Source organism: Alexandromys fortis, unplaced genomic scaffold (assembly GCF_014885135.2).
Source record: "Alexandromys fortis isolate MF-2015 unplaced genomic scaffold, M_Fortis_MF-2015_v1.1 scaffold_128, whole genome shotgun sequence".
Lineage (NCBI taxonomy): Eukaryota > Metazoa > Chordata > Mammalia > Rodentia > Cricetidae > Alexandromys > Alexandromys fortis.
Genome location: NW_026068012.1, coordinates 3,644,185 through 3,661,779, shown reverse-complemented (window position 1 = coordinate 3,661,779; position 17,595 = coordinate 3,644,185). Strand labels below are relative to the sequence as shown.

At 43.9% G+C, this 17,595-nt stretch overlaps 1 protein-coding gene across 1 annotated transcript in view; it reads left to right on the top strand.

Moving 5' to 3' along the window:
- The first annotated feature begins 1,298 nt into the window (after positions 1-1,298).
- The window catches only part of Dscam (DS cell adhesion molecule), a 444,522-nt gene continuing 428,225 nt past the window's right edge, over positions 1,299-17,595 (top strand). The window contains exons 1-3 of the mRNA XM_050162107.1: positions 1,299-1,317; positions 1,792-2,109; positions 14,343-14,489. Of these exons, the coding sequence (XP_050018064.1) occupies positions 1,299-1,317; positions 1,792-2,109; positions 14,343-14,489 (484 nt within the window). The remainder of the gene's footprint in view (positions 1,318-1,791; positions 2,110-14,342; positions 14,490-17,595) is intronic.

Below are 17,595 nucleotides of genomic sequence, written 5' to 3'. Positions count from 1 at the left end.
ATCTATCCAAAAAGTCTGGAATATCCAGGTGGAAATTCCACTCCAAGCCTCTTCCTCTGGGAGCTGCCTCAGTTCAGACTCTACCCCGAGAAATGATGACCCCTTCCCTGAGAGACTCAAGACCACTCCCAAAGGGTATTTTAACTGCTCCCCAGAGAACAAACACGTGGTTTTCCAGTCTTCCTCTGGGAACCTGGAAAGCTATCCAGAAGCGTTGGTATCCATTAAACCTGGACTTTTTCTTACTCAGTTTAATTTGGTCTGATTCAGATTATTACGTCAGAGGAGAGGCTTATCAGCATGCGGAAACTTTTTACTTAGTACCAACTGCATTTCTAAAGCACACATCCCCACAGTCCTGAGAAAAACCAGACGAGGAAGGGCAGGCAGGTGGTGATCCATCTGTGAGGACCAGCTTTGGAACCCTACACACAGGAGGGAAGCCGTGTTGACACCTTGAAACCAAAGAGGTTAAAACACAAATCCTAAGAGATAGAATCTTGGTTCTGTTACCCATAGCTTCTTCCTGAATCAGGACACTCACCAGAACCTTCATGTTGTATTCTGCCTGTTGTTCCTATTTATCTTCACAGAACTGCGGTTCAGAGAACAAGAAAAATGACACTAAGGGTCCTGATGCTGTTTGCCTAGAACAGGCGATCCCCACTAGTTTTCTTCTCTCTGACCTGCAGTGTTTTCTCTTTGAGATGCATGCCAGGGTGTGCTTCTCCTCTTAAAGAGGCAGCCATCTGAGCAGCCCTGTTCACTGTAATTATATATATGCTTGAATTTTGGGCTCTAGTGATTGAGTTTCATAGTTTCACATACAAACACTACACCCTATTCATTTGACATCGAGAAAAACACAAATACTCACTAAATGAGCCAAAAAAAACCCAGATGTGTATTGACAGGTTTGTAGGTTTGGTTTCAATCATTCAAACAGAAATGATTTAAGTAAAAAAGATGAGTTAAATAATTCTAAAAGTAATGTTGTGTCAAATACACAGCATGAAGACACACTTGTGGTCTCTGTAGAAAAACTTGAGATTCTGTGTATGGCCTGGCATGTTATAACTACATAGGCAAGGCACTTTGGTAGATTGTCTGCAAAGACAAGCATCCAGGTCAGAGCAGAGATGCAGGTGGAAGTATGAGCTGATGTCTTGTCATGGTTCTCTTTATCACTGCAAATTTTCAACAAAATGTGCATTGCTGCTATGACATTTCATTTTCTTTTAAAATGCTTTACAAGACATCTTCAGTTTTTACCTTTTAAAATTGTAGCTTATTCAAAGATGGGTTTCAATGTAGCTGGTAAAGGAAGCTTTTAGTTCTAGGCCTGGCTATGGGACTTTAGTTCCTGTTTCTTGTTATGAAGGGCCCATTGGTAGCTGGACCCTGTGCCTCAGAAGATAGTGAAAACTGCGAGGCCCTGGTTCCAGGAAACATAGGTTCTACAGAGGAGGAGGAGGAGGAGGAGGAGGAGGAGGAGGAGGAGGAGGAGAAGGGCATTCAATGCATCTAAAATTAGTACAAAATACAGCTGTGGTCACCAGAGACAGAGCATGTCATGGGGCATGCATTAAAAGGCTCTTAAGTCCACCTGAGACTGCCTGTCTGCTACATGCAGAGTATGGACATAGCATCAACTCCTTGCCTCCAACACCCAGACTCTCTGTAGTATTTTGATCAATGCTAGTCCACCTAGTCTTAGTGGAGTCCCCTACTGTTTCTCAGTGTAACCCTGAGAGGCCATAATGACTGACAGGTCTGTGTTATCTCTTGCAGTTTTCAGTGAAGAGCCCCACTCCAGCCTCTACTTTGTCAATGCATCGCTGCAAGAGGTAGTCTTTGCAAGCACGTCGGGGACGCTGGTGCCCTGCCCGGCTGCAGGCATCCCTCCTGTGACTCTCAGATGGTACCTAGCAACGGGCGAGGAGATCTACGATGTCCCCGGGATCCGCCACGTCCATCCCAACGGCACTCTCCAAATTTTCCCCTTCCCTCCTTCAAGCTTCAGCACCTTAATCCATGATAATACTTACTATTGCACAGCTGAAAACCCTTCAGGGAAAATTAGAAGTCAGGATGTCCACATCAAGGCTGGTGAGTACTCCTCTTCTTTGGGTCTACATGGAAGGGAGGACCTGGGGACCTCATCAGCTCATGCGGATACTGCTGATGCAGATGGTTGCAGTATTGTCACTAGATTTTAGTGTCCTGGAGCGCTGGGACTAAATCTAGAAAAAACATGTTTTGTGTGCAGAGAAAGAAGGCTCTGTGTATAGGAGTGCCTGTCATGCAAACATTAGGACCTATGTGTGTATTCTACCACCAACACACAAATAAAAAGGCCAGATATGGGGTTATTACTGTAACCCCAGCACTGTGAAGGGTGGAGACTGAGGATTTCCGTAGTTTTATGGCTGTCAGCCTAGCTCTGGGTCCATAGCACTGTGAGGCGTGGAGACAGAGGATTTATGATTTTATGGCTGTCAGCCTAGCTCCAGGTTCACAGCACTGTGAAACATGGAGACAGGATGGTCTCTGTGGTTCCATGGATGCCAGACTAGCTCAGGGTTCACAGAGAGGCCCTGTTGCATGAGGAATAAGGAAGAAAGTGATAAAGCAGGACCTGATGCCTACCGCTGACCCTTGCCATGACTGCATGTATGCAAACACTCATGTCCAAATATACACTTGTGCACTCACATGAATCTAATGGTTATCAAGCCCCATGCCAACTTTATTGTACTTTTACATTATGGTATTTTGACTCGTGTTTTCAGTGCCTCCTTCCTGGGTGTACTTCTATCCATTTTCCTGCTTGTGTATCTCCTATCTCACCTGGGGGAAGAGGAAAGGGAGAGACATGAGGCCACTATTTGAGCAGGAAAGAAAACAGACATAACCTTAAATGCATGCTGCAATGGAAAGAGAGTTGATGTAATAGTTTCTCTTTCCCTTGATATAAAAAGGCTGTGTTTACATTTCTGATGGCATACACACTGCTGAAATGTGTCCTTTTAACAACATATTGCATCTTTTAAAACTCATTCTTGTTACAAAGTCAGCTCTGAGATCCTGACTGGGATTCACAGACCTCAGAGTTGTTCAGCACAGAACAGACCATGACCTTCTAAGGTGTCATCAAAGCCCTGCAATGCACACTCCCAGCTAGGAGATTCCCGTTAGCAAACAGAATTTGGGTATCTGAAATGGTGGGGTGGTGGGGTGGGATGGTGCTGTAATACAAGGAATGACCAGGTGTGATCTTCACAGTTGTCTTGGTCAATGCCAGAAGCTTAATCGTCTACAGTATCTACAGTGGGTGGGGAGGTGCTGCTGGAAGACTCCAGGGCATGAATAAAGTCTGTGATGTTTTCAGAAAGTCTGCATGTGATTACTTGGATATAAACAATCATAGGTTCAGCAGTGACTCACACTGCCAACTCCTCAGCTCCTAAACCTGCAAAGAACATACTTAGAAAAAGCAGAAATTGGCTTTAGCCAGGAGCTTGGAGCATGATATGTGTCAAATTGCTAAAACAAAGCAAATGGAATTTGGGTAAGGACCCCATAGCCTGACGTCCTGGATGCCTTCGGCAGCTGAGCGTTATAGTGAGGTGCTAAGAGCGCTTATTTATAGTCTACAAAATACAACTCTAGAAAGATGTGGAAGTTCAGATAGCTCTCCCTGTGTCTGGATCCATGATTTCTGACTTGGGTTTTCTGACAGATAGTGCTCAATGTCCACTTGTTTTCAGTGTTGGGTGTGTGATTGGTGTATGTACATGTGCATTTGCCCTGACCTTTACATTGGGTGTCTTCCTTAGTCACTGTCTACCTTATTCTCTAAGATAGAGTCCCTCAGTGAGCCTGAAGCTCATCTGTTTGAATAGGCTAGCTGGGAGTGAGCTCCAGGTATCTGCCTGTTTTTGCCCACCCTCTAACCCCAGTACCTCATGCAGCAAGCACTTGTCACAGAACCAACTGATTGTGGAGCTTTGAAGAGATTGATGTGGCACCAGAGTGCCTGGTGTCCCTTCTGCATTGTTGCATGGTTGCTGTTAGTGACCTTGAAACATGGACACCTGTGTCTCCATGCCATCTTTTCTTATTTAGTTTTGCTTCCTGTTATGAATACATCATGCTTGCGTTAATCCTTTGTTTCTATTCATTTAATTATTCTTCAGTACTGGGGATTGGACTCGGGCACTCTCCCATGCTGAACCACCCCTACAGCGCCACTGTAATCTTTAGATTGTTTATTGAATGCTTGCAAATGCTGCTCCCCTGTCTGTAAAGACAGAGCCACATGGTCCTTCAAGGGCAGCTGAGGGAGCATGGTGTCGGCTCTGACTGTGGGGCAAAGACTGAAGCTGGAGGCATTCCCTCACCTGTGTCACCCATCACACCTGTCAATCAGAACTGTCCCTCTAGGCTGATATTGGTGTTATTCTAGAATGACCCATTGGGCCCACATTTATCCTTTTACAGCATGGAGTTAACATTCCCTCCCCTTCTTTGCTGAAACGTTAGATGGTTTGATCTTGTGTATGTCGGAAAAAGGCAACCACAGCAACTTTGAGTTTATGAGTACAACAGACCTGTCCTGTTTTTCCTGATGCTTTCTGACCTCTGGTTCTTACAGCCTTTGCATGATTTTGATGTAGGCTTAGGTGCCTGAAAAGTGGAGGCTTTTATACTCACTGAATGCCTCATCAACTTGCGTTCATAGTTCTAACATAAAACGCTTCTTTGTCCAAAGACTGGGTATGCAGGCACTGGGTGCACATCTGTGTGTGTCAATTAGCAAATAGCGTGAGTTGTGGAAAGCTCAGTGAAGGTCAAACATGTCCAACTCATGCTTCCTCCTGAGCAAACTGTGGCTAATGGCATTAACTTATGACTGAGGTGAAGTAGCAGGAGCCTTTTATCTGAACCAAAAACAAGGCAAATACCTGGAAGGTACAAATATAGAAGCTCACAATTCCCCAGACTAGGTCCTGCAGGAGCGAGAATCAACCAGCCTGGAATTGGCTTCTGTAATATCCCATATTTCCTGATGGAGGACACAGAAACACACAGGTAGCTACTCACAGGTGTGGAAACAAGAGCTGTGGTGAGAGCTCTGCTCCTTCAAAGGGGACAGACAGCAATGAAGTCTCTTCTGTATTAACGGTTAGCTAGGATCTTCTGAGTCCTGCCTTCTAAACCAGACTCTACCATGACATGCCGTATCTATTGTCCTAGAGTCATGTTTCAGTAGGAACCCTGCTAAACCATCCCCGCATATTTGATCAAGCTCCTGACCACCGCTACTCTTGCTGCACTTAATACATAAATTTATGGTGTGCCTGTTAGCAAGAATAGTTCAGGAAGAATTTGCCTACCTTTGGTGCCTCTTTGTACTAATTTTATATCATTTAAAATATAATTGAACGTTTAAGCAAAGATGATACTAGAAGGGAAATGTCTGACAGCCAGAGCATTAAAACCTAGCATAGAGTCTGGGAAATCTAATAATACAATAATTTTACTAAGTGTGTCATGGCATAATACCACCCTACTAGGGATGTGATGAGTTAAAGATATATAGTATTGGGCTGGAGAGATAGCTCAGAGGTTAAGAGCACTGGCTGCTCTTCCAAAGGTCCTGAGTTCAATTCCCAGCAACCACATGGTGGCTCACAACCATCTGTAATAGGGTCTGGTGCCCTCTTCTGGCCTGCAGCATACACACAGACAGAATATTGTATAAATAATAAATAAATTAAAAAAATATATATAGTATTAAATCTAAAGAAATATTAAAATAACCAGAGAGTTATAGATAATAAGGCAACTAAGAAGGGAAATGGTAGTTTGTTTAAAAAAATGCAGTCTAAAACTTGAGATTGAAGAAATGGCTCAGCAGTTAAAACACTGTTCTTACAGAGGACCTGAGTTCTGTTCTCAGCATCTACATGGTTGCTCACAACCAACTATAAAAACATTGATGAGTTAATCCACTCTATTGCCGTATTAAAAATAAAAACAAGTAGGTCATTCCATGTGATGCAGAAAATTATTATAAAGTTCCACATCTCATGATTAGCAAGCAGAAATCTCAGAAGACTTGGAGTAGGTGAGAGTTTTCTCATTCTAACAAAGGCAGAAACCCAGGTCTGCTTAACGTCAGAAATGTTGGTCAAAGAGGAAATGCTTTCCCATAGGTCAGGAACAACACCAGGTTCTGTTTTGACAGTCTCCTCTTTGGAAGTTGTAGCCAGAGCAGTGTGACAAGAAAAGCAATAAAATGTTGCAAAGACTGAAGTTTTGGATGGGGACCAGATTTAGTAAGCAAAGTTTGCTATGCAAGAATGAAGACAGATGTTGGGATTGCCACAGCATGCCCAGTGGTTCTGGTGGCCACTTGTAATTCAACTGGGGAGGTGAAGTGGAATCTCTGCTGCAGGCTTAGCTCTGGGCTCATGTAGGGACCCTTCCTTGATTAATCAGACAGTGAGAGATTGAGAAACATTCCAGATGTCAACCTCAGGCCTCCACATGTCTGTGCTCACACATGAACATGAACATATATCAAACAACCACACACATACATACAATACACCTTACTTTCTCTCCCTAATTAAAAAATATTACTTGTAGAAAAAGCTGCGGGCTGCTTCCCGCCACGCCGCTCCTACACGGCTAGCTTTACCCAAAATAATTACACGGAAACTGTATTCTTTTAAACACTGCTTGGCCCATTAGTTCTAGCCTCTTACTGGCTAACTCTCACATCTTGATTAACCCATATCTAATAATCTGTGTAGCACCACGAGGTGGTGGCTTACCGGTAAGATCTTAACCTGCATCCATCTTGGAGAGGAGAGCTATGGCGACTGCCTGAATCTGCTTCTTTCTCCCAGCATTCTGTTCTGTCTACTCCGCCTACCTAATTTTCTGTCCTATCAGGGCCAAGGCAGTTTCTTTATTAACTAATGAAAGTAACACATAGACCCTCCTCCATCAATTACTCACACTTCTTTGTTAGTATAATCATGAATGTGGAAAAATCTAATATGATCCATTAAAATAAACTACTGGGGCTAATAAGTAGGTCTGTCAAAACCATGGTATTGAGCTTAACACACAAACAATCATTAGACAATTTATAAGTACTATTTACAATAGAATAAAAACCAAGCAATACTTAGGAAAATATCTCACCCTAAACTAGAAAGAATATTACATATAATTCCAAAAGCTTGCAGCAACGAAAGGAGACAGAAATAAAAGGAGAAATAAAAAATTATTTCCATGAGCTGAGGATTTGTTTTTAAGATATCACCTCTTCCCAAAATCCCTATGAGTTCAAGAGAAGTCCCAAGTGGCCCAGAAGGCTCTTGAGAAATAAAAATCAAGTTGATTCCAAAACACATATAGAAACACAAAGAATATAGAGTGGTCTAAGCCATCTTAGCAGTGAATAATTACTCAGGGAAGCCAACACCATTTATTTTAATACTTGCTGTAAGGGTAATGATTATGAGTGAAAAGTAGGACAGAAATATGGACAAAGATGCCCAGGTACTCCAGCGATAACAGCCCATTGTCTTGATAAATGAAGCTGATTCACTTGTGTATCCATACATTAAAAGTTAAGGGTTGACTCAGGCCTCCAACACATATTCAAACCAGCTAAGTGATTCCTGGATCTAAACACCAAGCATCAGTTATGAAAATCACTGGGTAGGGGGCTGGAGAGATGGCTCAGAGGTTAAGAGCATTGCCTGTTCTTCCAAAGGTCCTGAGTTCAATTCCCAGCAACCACATGGTGGCTCACAACCATCTGTAATGAGGTCTGATGCCCTCTTCTGGCCTGCAGGCATACATGCAAAACAGAATATTGTATACATAATAAATAAATAAATAAATAATTTTTTTTTTAAAAAAGAAAATCACTGGGTAGAGAAGGCAGGAGCTACATGAATTCTTGTGTGAAAGACTTTTTTTAGATGTGACTTTACCTGTTACATAATCTTAATAGATCAGCTTTCCCACCAGGAGCTGGACATAGACGATTATGCCAGCAGCTCGTGGCTGTCAGGATGGGTGACCTCACCACTGGTGTGCCAAGTGATCACTGTGGGATGAGGGCTCTGAGCTCTTTTGAGAGTCCAGCTTTACCTTGTCATTGTCCCTGTATCCTCAGGAGTATGACATTAAGTAACAAAGACAAGATGACAGAAAGACCTCAGAAGAAAGAAAATTGTATATTTTAATGTCTTTATATTTTAAAAATATTTATTTTACTTTTATTCACATGTTTATATGAGTCTGTATGTATATGCATTGTGCACAGGTGCCAATGGAGTCCAGAAGAGGGCATCAGATTCTCTAGAACTGGGGCTACTAGTGTGAGCTGCCTTGTGAGTGCTGGGCACTGAACCCAAGTCCTCTAGAAGAGCAGTCAGTGCTCTGAACTAACTGCGAAGCCATCTCTCTAACCTTATTTCTTAATACCTTTTTACTGAAACCCCAAATTTCCTTTTTCTCTTGGCCCCAGAAATTGTATCATTAACCTTGATCACTTTGAATTAAATCAATTCTCAGAATAAAACAGGTTATTTTAAAATCATGTTTCAAAGGGGTGCTGCCTATTAGAGACATATGTCCGCAAGGGAAGGGAGAGATGAATCCCTTCCAATCCTCTTGTTCTGCAAGTCGTCTTGGTTTGTCCTTAGGTAATCACTACAGTCTCTTTCTTCTGACACCTACCTCCACACCTCATTTGGCTGGTGGAAGACATAGTGGCTGCAGTGGAGGCGTAGAGGTGTGTCAGCCCTTGGTCAAGATCTGTAGCATCTGCATTAGTTACTCTGATCCTGGACCTGCAGCCTCTGGAGTGCTTGGTGATTGGCACCATGGCACACAAACAAGACTGTGCAGTCCTGAGATTTTATTGCAGCCCAGTACTGAGCCAGCGTTGGGTTGCTGGAACTTGGTCTGCACAGATGTGGGAGGGGTTCTGGGCTGCAAAGGTGGTGGGTGGAAGAACTCCATTGCAAGCCCACATTGTGCACTAGCTTTCTCTGAAGCCCCTGTGTCCCATTCCCTCACAGCTTGTTTGGGTCATATTCTTAACCCTACATCTCTCCGAGCTCCTTCTAGGGAGAACCCAACTTAGTACACTTGGTCATCCACAGACTTGACTTCTCAGGAGGTCACTGGAGCAGATGCAGGGTTGTAGGTAAGGAGGGGCAACAGTATTTACTGAGCATTTGCTATGTGCCTGTGTTAGAAATCTCTACAGTGTGTGTGTGTGTGTGTGTGTGTGTGTGTGTCTGTGTATGTGTGTGTTCATCAGGGTATATGTGCATGTATGCATTGCAGGTGGAGCTCAGAGATGGATGTTAGGGACTCAATTGTTTTCTAACTTATTTTTTGAAACAGTCTCTCACTGAGAACCTACTCTGTTAGGCTGGCTGCTAGTGTGCTCTGGGCATCTTCCTGTTTCCTTGTCGCTGTTTTTGTATGGGTGCTGGAGATCTGACCTCAGGTCCTCTGGTTTACCAATCAACACTCAACTGATAGAGCCACCTCCCCAGCCGCTATGATGGCTTTTAGTTGGATTGTTGGTCTTGAGAATGAATGATATGGGAAAGTATTTGGATACAAGGTATTTAGTAAACCAAGTGACATCACTGATTTAGGACCTAGAGGTGAACTTAATAGGGGAGAGAAAGAAGAGTCACAGAGATTTGAAATCATGACTTTCAAGGTAGCTTTTGCACTAGAGAGGCTAGTAGGTGGCTAAAGAAGAAAAGTCACTTCACAGTCTATGTGCAGGTCTCCCAGGAGCTGAGCCTTGACTGAGTCACATGAACTAGGATTCAGTTGTTTACCTTGTAGCCTGTGGCCCTGAAGCCAGGCCTAAGGAAGAGTCTTGGACAGTGTGATGGTAGATTTATGTCAACGTGACACAAGCTATAGTTATTTGAGAGGAGGGAACCTTCAGAAAATGTCTGCATGAGGTCAGCTTTAGGCATCCCTGTAGAACATTTTCTTAATTAGTGATTGATGAGGGAAGGCCCAGCCTGTTGTGGGTGGTACCATCCCAGGGCTGGTGGTCCTGCATTCTATAACAAAGCAGGATGGGCAAGCCATGATGAACAAGCACTAAGCATAGACCCACTCCCCACCCAATGTCTTCTGCATCTGCTCCTGCCTCCAGTTTCCAGCCCTGCTGGGGTTCCTATCTTGGCTTCCTTCAGTGATGTTCTACAATATCTAAGTAAAAGCCAAATGAACCATTTTCCCCAAAGTTGTTTTGGTCATGTTGTTTCTTTGCAGCAATAGTAACCCCAACTAAGACTTGGGACCAGGATTTTGGGGTATTGCTAGGACAGACCTAACCATGTATTTTGGGGAGTCTTGTAGAAGGATTTGAAACTTGAGGCTAGAAAAGCCACTGAGCATTCAAACTTTGATGAGATAACTCTATGGGAGTATGGAAGATAAGAATGTTGAGAGAAATTCAGAGAATGGAGGTCTTGCTTGTGAAGTTCCAGAAGGAAGTTTGAGTCTTTTAAAGATGATCAGGGCCATTACATAGTTCAAATTAGGAATCTGTGGTCCTGGTTACCTGGGCCTGAAGAGTCAGTTGTGCTTAACAAGATACCAGACTCGTTGAAGAGAAACTACTTCATTACTGGGACAATAGATGCTGGTCGGCTGAAGGTGAGAAATTAGCAGTGATTAAGAAGAAACCAGCATCTTTGAGATGAATTCTTCCTCAGAGTTAGCACATGCAAGCTGTGTTTAGAGGTAGCCAAGGTTGTCCCTCATGCTAGCCGCCAAACTTGGTAATACAAGAGTCACCCAGATGGTGCTGGTTTTGAAGGCACGAAGGGTCACTGAGCACAACAGAGGCTTGGCCCTGTCAAAAGCCAGGAGAGGCTGTTGGTGAAGGTTCAGCCTCAGTAACATTTGAAAGTCCAGAATCAAAGGGCTCACACAGAGAAGTTGAGTTGGGGCACCATGAAGAGAGACCCAGGAGAGGCCATTGGTGTAAAATTGCATTCTAGTTGCTAGAGAAGACCCCAGCAGTTCAGAGATATTGGTAACATGGAACCACTGCCAAGAACAGCAGTTAGCAGTAGAGTGGAGGCTGCCAGAGCTTCAGAAGACAAGCTGTGTGTGCTGCAGCAGGTAGAGCTAGAACCTTGACCCAAACCATGTGGAGGAGCACGGAAGATCATGAATGAATCTCAGACATCGGGCATTGAGCATTTACGCAGTTGAGGTGGCATTGCTTTGGTTTTATTGTGACTATGCCCTGGTTATTCCTTCCTGAAGTAAGAAAACATATAATTGGTTTTTTATTTTATAGGTGAGAAACTTTAAACTTTTAAAAATGAGATTTTTGTCTTTTACAGAGACTTTAGATTTTTAAGTAAGAAAATTTTTTGAAGTATTTGAATTTGTAAGGCTGTGGGACAATTTCAGACTAAAATATTTTATATTATGTTTTATTAATATTAATCAACAAGAAAGGAAAGGTTGTGGCTTAACTGTTATGTGTTTTTGTGTCAGGTTGATAAGGGGTCAGTTTTGCTGGCTAGATTTATGTAACTTGACACAAACTATGGTCATCTGAGAGGAGGAAACCCCAACTGAGAAAATGCCCTCCATAAGATTGGAATGTAGGCAATCCTGTGGAGTTTTTCTTAGTTATTGGTTTGGGAGGACCAACACCATTTTGGCTGGTGCCATCTCTGGATGGTGGTCCTGGGTTCTATAAGAAATCAGGCTAAGCATGCCATGATGAACAGTCCAGTAAACAGCACCCTCCATGGCCTCTGCATCAGTTCCTGCCTCCAGAACTCTGCCCTTCTTGAACTTCGGTCCTGACTTTCTTCAGTGAGGGACAGTGATGAGGAAGTGTAAGCCCAATTAACCCTTTTCCCCAAAGTTTCTGTTGTCATGGTGCTCCGTCAGAGCACAGGCTGTGACGATGCTCTTTGTGTTTCTATTGGTAGCATTTTCTCTTTCTGACTGACATGAAATTAGGTCCCTTGACTTGATTTCTAGTAAACCTTTCCATTTGTGATGTGTGATGTATTATATGTGAAGCTAAATGTCCTGGAGGTCTGAGGAAATTGCCCAGTTCCAAAGGATGGCAAAATATGAGACTCAGATACTTATTAGGCTCTCAGGAGCTCCCATCTCTCTCTCCTTCTTGTCCACCCACTTTCTCTCCCATCCTCACCCCATCATCTCCTCTGTCTGCTGCTCTCCCTGATGCCTGAGTTTTCAATCATTACAGAATTATATCTGTTCATTCTTAGCCCCTTTCCAAATTGAAAAGGAGCCCTCAACTCTTCCTAGGCTCTAGGCATTTGCTTACACAAAGTCTTCCCCTCACCTGGCCACAATGTTTCTGAAAACAAGCATTTGGTTCACCCAAGTGTACCCAATGGACCTCTTGTAGTAGGCATGGTTTTACATGTTATCCAGAGCTTCAGGTCACACCATACTCAGAGGAGGTGCAGGATCTCCAAAGAATCTTCAATTTGGAAGGGTACTTCTGGTTGGGATAGAGACAAAGAAATTCTCCAAGCTTAGAAAAAAGTGACCAAATATGAGTGTTAAAAAAGAGAACAGTGGGTAACAAGATAAAATATTGATGTGGGGAGGGGACCAGTGATGAGTTCTAGGGTTGATGGGTGTGAGAGGGGGATAAAGGAGAGTATGCCACAGAGTAAGGCAATGCACTAATATGTTTGTATTGTCGAAGAACAAAGAGTAAGCTGGTTGAGAATCAACAGTTTCATCAATGCTGTGTCCTCTATGAAGGCACTCAGCATGTCACTGCTGGCTTCCCTCAGTATGGTCAGAGTCAGTCCTCTTTCAGAGACATCCCCTCAGCACCCTGGACACTCCACTGGGGGCATTTCATCTCTTCCCTGGGGTATCAGCCTCTCTAAAAATTTTCATGGCCAGTTTTCTTGACCCATACTTGTCCACTGAGTGACATCCATCGAGGAAGCTGATTGAATGATGAGGTATTTCATTGCCTATCTAGAAAATTTCACACTTGGAATGAACACCTTGAAGATGCCCTTTCCGCCGTGCCTGATTTAGAATTGAGTGAATAAAGTTGGAACAGAGAAATAATCCGAGCAAGGTTCATTATTATCTCATTAAGCCTGGCACAAAGACCGGGTCCATCCCCAGCTGTTGGGCAGGTGGTTCACCCAGCCTGCTGAGCAGACACGAAGCTACCTCAGTGGCTACATCCATAGCCCCAGACAGGAGGTATCCCATCATCACCTGTGGTGCAGGTAGAGCTAGGAGCTTTCTTCTGCCTTGCAGGTAATGTCGGGCAGGACAAGGATTTTAACCCAGGCAGTTGGGCATGCTTGGTGGGCACCGAGCCCCCCATGAGCCCCAATGTGGCAAATATGCAGAGAAGACCCTTTGGATTCTTTTTGGAATATTCCTATTATTGGGAGTATTTGAACAGTTCCCAGAACAATGATGGTCTCCCACACAGGTTTTAAACATCTTTGAAGAGTTTATGTCTAAGGAATTATTTTCCTTGTTTTAATCTTTTCAAGGATCTCTCTTTTTCTCTCTTTCTCACTCCTTCGAATGAATGTGTGAGTGCAGGCATGTATGTGTATGGTCAGAGAGCACCCTTAGTGTTAGTCCTTACTGTCCTCCTTGCTTGAGATGAGTCTTTTTGTTCTTTTGTTACTGTTCAGATCAGTCGGTCTGGCCTGTGTGCTTCTGGGGGATCCTTTTATCTCCACCACCAGTCTGACCTTAGGAGCACTAGGATTATAGCCATGCACTGTTTTCGCTAGCTGTACATGGATTTGGTGTATTTGAATTCAGATCTTTACACTTGCACAGCAAGCATTTTACCCACTGAGTCATTTGCCCAGCCTGAGTTTTTTCGAGTCTTGCATTCATTTCCTAATTATTGTTACACCTGGGTCTTCAGAAGACTAAGAGACACTAATCCCTAGAATCTGCCCCTCCTCCTCCAGGAAGCCCAGGTCCCCTCATGCCTTCTAATGCTCTCTGTAGGGGCCCAGTTCAATGTCTCAGGTTAGACTCCTTTAGGAGGTGCAGGGTGGAGCATATTGCTAATGAAGTGGATGTTTTTACCTAGGTGATGGAAGACAGATGAATACATTTGCTGATTTCTCTCCACTGCCTGTGCTATGCAGTTGTCACAAAAGGCTGTGCCGTGCCCTTTGCATTAGAACAGCATCTTCTTGTCTGGAATAGACTCGTTGTCTATGCATCTTAACAAGGATCCTCTCTCTGCCTTCCAGTTTTACGGGAGCCCTATACAGTCCGTGTGGAGGACCAGAAAACCATGAGAGGCAATGTCGCGGTCTTCAAGTGCATTATCCCCTCCTCGGTGGAGGCGTACGTCACTGTCGTCTCATGGGAGAAAGACACGGTTTCACTTGTCTCAGGTAGGCTGAACGGTATCGCTTGTCATGAGGCTGCTTCAGAGGTAGGAATTGGGCTTCCATTTGTGTGTGATAGAAGGAAGAATTCCTTGGTTGATTACTTCAAAGGGTGAGCCTGCCTTGATTGGCTCCCTATTATAAATAAGCCTGGTGGCATGCATGTGGTGGGGTTAACATACCCGCTAGTATATGGTGGTCCACTTCCCATACTTATTGAAGAACTGGCTAATTAAGGGATATCAATTACTTGTACTGTGTAAACTTTTATGGGAAAATTGTGATTTTATTTCTGCTTTTAAAAATCAGGTAAGTTGAGTATTGTGTCCCTGAGACACTTCATTGATACAAGTGTGCTAATATTCTGGAACTGGGGTGCAAGCAGAAGCCGTGGTTTCTATTCTGTTGGTCCTTTTAAATGTGGCAAGAGTAATGTTGTATCACTGACTTTGGACTCACCGTTTCTATTGAGAATCTATGTTCTATGCAGAAATGGATGGCCCTATGGAAATAATTTTGGGTCTGTACTGGGTGACTAGAAATGCCAGGCCAGCTCAGTCTGTGGGAGATCACAGTTTATCTACTGCCAGCAGTGTTGAAGTTGGCTTCTTGCCCTTTGTTCTTGACCTGGAAAGGCCAGCTAGACACAGTGAGCAGTTTTTCCATCTTGTGTCTCCTCTCATGGTGACTTCTGGTGTCTTAAAAATGTGTTGCTGCTGTGGGGAATAATTCTGATGAATGGTATGTTGTTACATACAGGAAGCAACTTCCTTGCTCTCTGTGGTCTCCATGAAATAGGACAAGGAGTGTGCACATATGGACACCTGTGCTTATACACACATATACACTTATATATACATACACATATGGAATACACACAGATATCACACAATATACCTATATATACACACTCCCCCCACATGCATACTCATCACATACACACACACACACACTCTCTAGTGTCGTTCCTGACTAGCTATGGCTCAGCCTGTCAGTTCACAGAGACAAGCTGCAGCTCAGCCTGTCATGGAGATGCCTTGTTTTTGTTTCTGCTTCATGATTACCTTGGTGAGATCTGTCAACTGTCATTTCATGTAAAATAGCCACTTGAAAGACCCTCGTGAAAATGAAGGCATGTCATCCTGAAAACACACTGGAAAAGAAATACAGAATTGCAGGACAGGCAAGAGGCTGTAGTTTCATTTTTTGTTTGTTTTTGTTTTCATTTACGTTGCTTTTTATTTATTGGTTTTCTGTCCTGGGGTTGAGCACAGACATCACACATGCTCAGTGAGAATCCAGCCACACAACTTAATACTCTTTTGTGCTTTTCATTTTGAGAAGGGTCTCTATATGTCATCCTTGCTGGCCTTGAACTTTCAATTTTCATGTCTCAGCCTTGTGAATAGCTAGGATTATAGGCCTGTGGCACAGCAAGCCTGGCTTCCGTAGTGGCTTAGAGAGAACTTGACACCCTCACACTTCAGTGGATGATAAGTGTTTGCTACAATGCTGATTAATCGTGTAATCTGTTATGGTCTGAAAAATGCTGAGTTTCAGAGATTAACGTGATTGTGGCAATGAGAATAAAGACTCGCCTGCACACCTCTGCACTCCAACATTTATGGTTTGATGATCTTCATGTTTTCTCCTTGAGAGTCTGTATGGCGAACCTAGATATTCTGAGGCAATCATTTACTAGTTCAGTGTTGAAGAGAAGGGGCTTTCATATTGTCATGGTTAAGCTGAGAGTCTCCTGGGAGAAAAAGAAAGGACCCCATGCTGACATTACTAGATACTTGTGTCTCGGGAGAGGAAACCTTTTCTTGCTGCAATGGGTAGGCAGAATGTATCCCAATAGGAGACTGTCTGGAACGTTGCTCACTGTCCCCCTCACTCTGGCCTGAAGGTTATTCCCCTATCACATAGCAACGCATCCGGTTCAGGCCTCAGCATCTTCCCTGGGGGAAGTTGCACTTGGACGTAACACCTGTCATCTCTGTTCTTATGTAATTCATCAAGGTAGTCAGTCACAAATCCAGTGAGATCAGGGGATGTGGGCCTGAACGGAGACATGGAGAGATGGCAATGGGATGTTATGAAAGAACCCATCAATGAACAGCTATTTGTTTGTATGTCAGCCAGGTGGAGAGAGACAGACTCTAGACATTCAGCCTGGATATAGCAGGCCTATAATTAGGCTGACTATCTCATGACTTCATAGTCATGTTCAGCTCTTTCAGTAGAGGTGGGTGGGAGCATCGCTCTCTGATAAGATTCACTGGTGCTTATAGGTGCAGTGCACCCACTGAGGGGACAAGGTTATGTGGTCACTGGGGTTGACAGAAACTATTAACAATAGCCGATATCTTGATAAATGAGCTAGTTTAGGATGGCTTGGGTGGGAAAGGCCTCTGCTTCTCTCTGGAGGTAACTCAGGGCACAGGGCATGTGAAGGCAGGGCAGCTCTGTGGAAGAACCATGTTGGGGATGAGGGGTGATGGGGTATGAAGGCTGAGCTGCTGGGATGACTCCCAAATTCTTTGCAAGGGAGACTTTGCACAGCCTGTGGTCCCAGCCACAGCAAACTTCTTCTGAATCCAAGTTTAGCTCCAGGAAAAAAGTCTCAATGCCACACATGCCCTGTTGGTGATCGCCAGAAGGTGAACTCATGTTTCCTGAATTCCATCTGCAAGTCTTGCCAGGTTCGTTAAGCTCTATCCCATGCTGCACTCAGACCAGCTTCCCTTTTCCTGTATCTCCATGGCAGCCTAGGCTTCCAGGGCATTTGGTTGGAGCATCTGTCCCAGGCAGCATTCCTTCTTGAAGCATATCACCCAATTTAGCAGTGACTTCTCCCGTGGAAAACCTGGTATGAGTTCCAGAGCAGTGAGTTGGTTCAGGAAACTGGGCTAGCTTCAGGAAGATGTTAGCCCCTGACATCCAGGAGGGTCCCAAGAGCAGCACCAAGCACAGTGCCTCCCTCCTGAGATTTCTGGCAAGGCATTCTGGTCTCCAGGGTGCTGTGGGGCTCAGCCTTGAATGCCTGGGGGCCACTTGAGTTCAGAGCAGCCAAAGTGCTTTGAGAATGTGAGTAGCGGGTTTGTATACA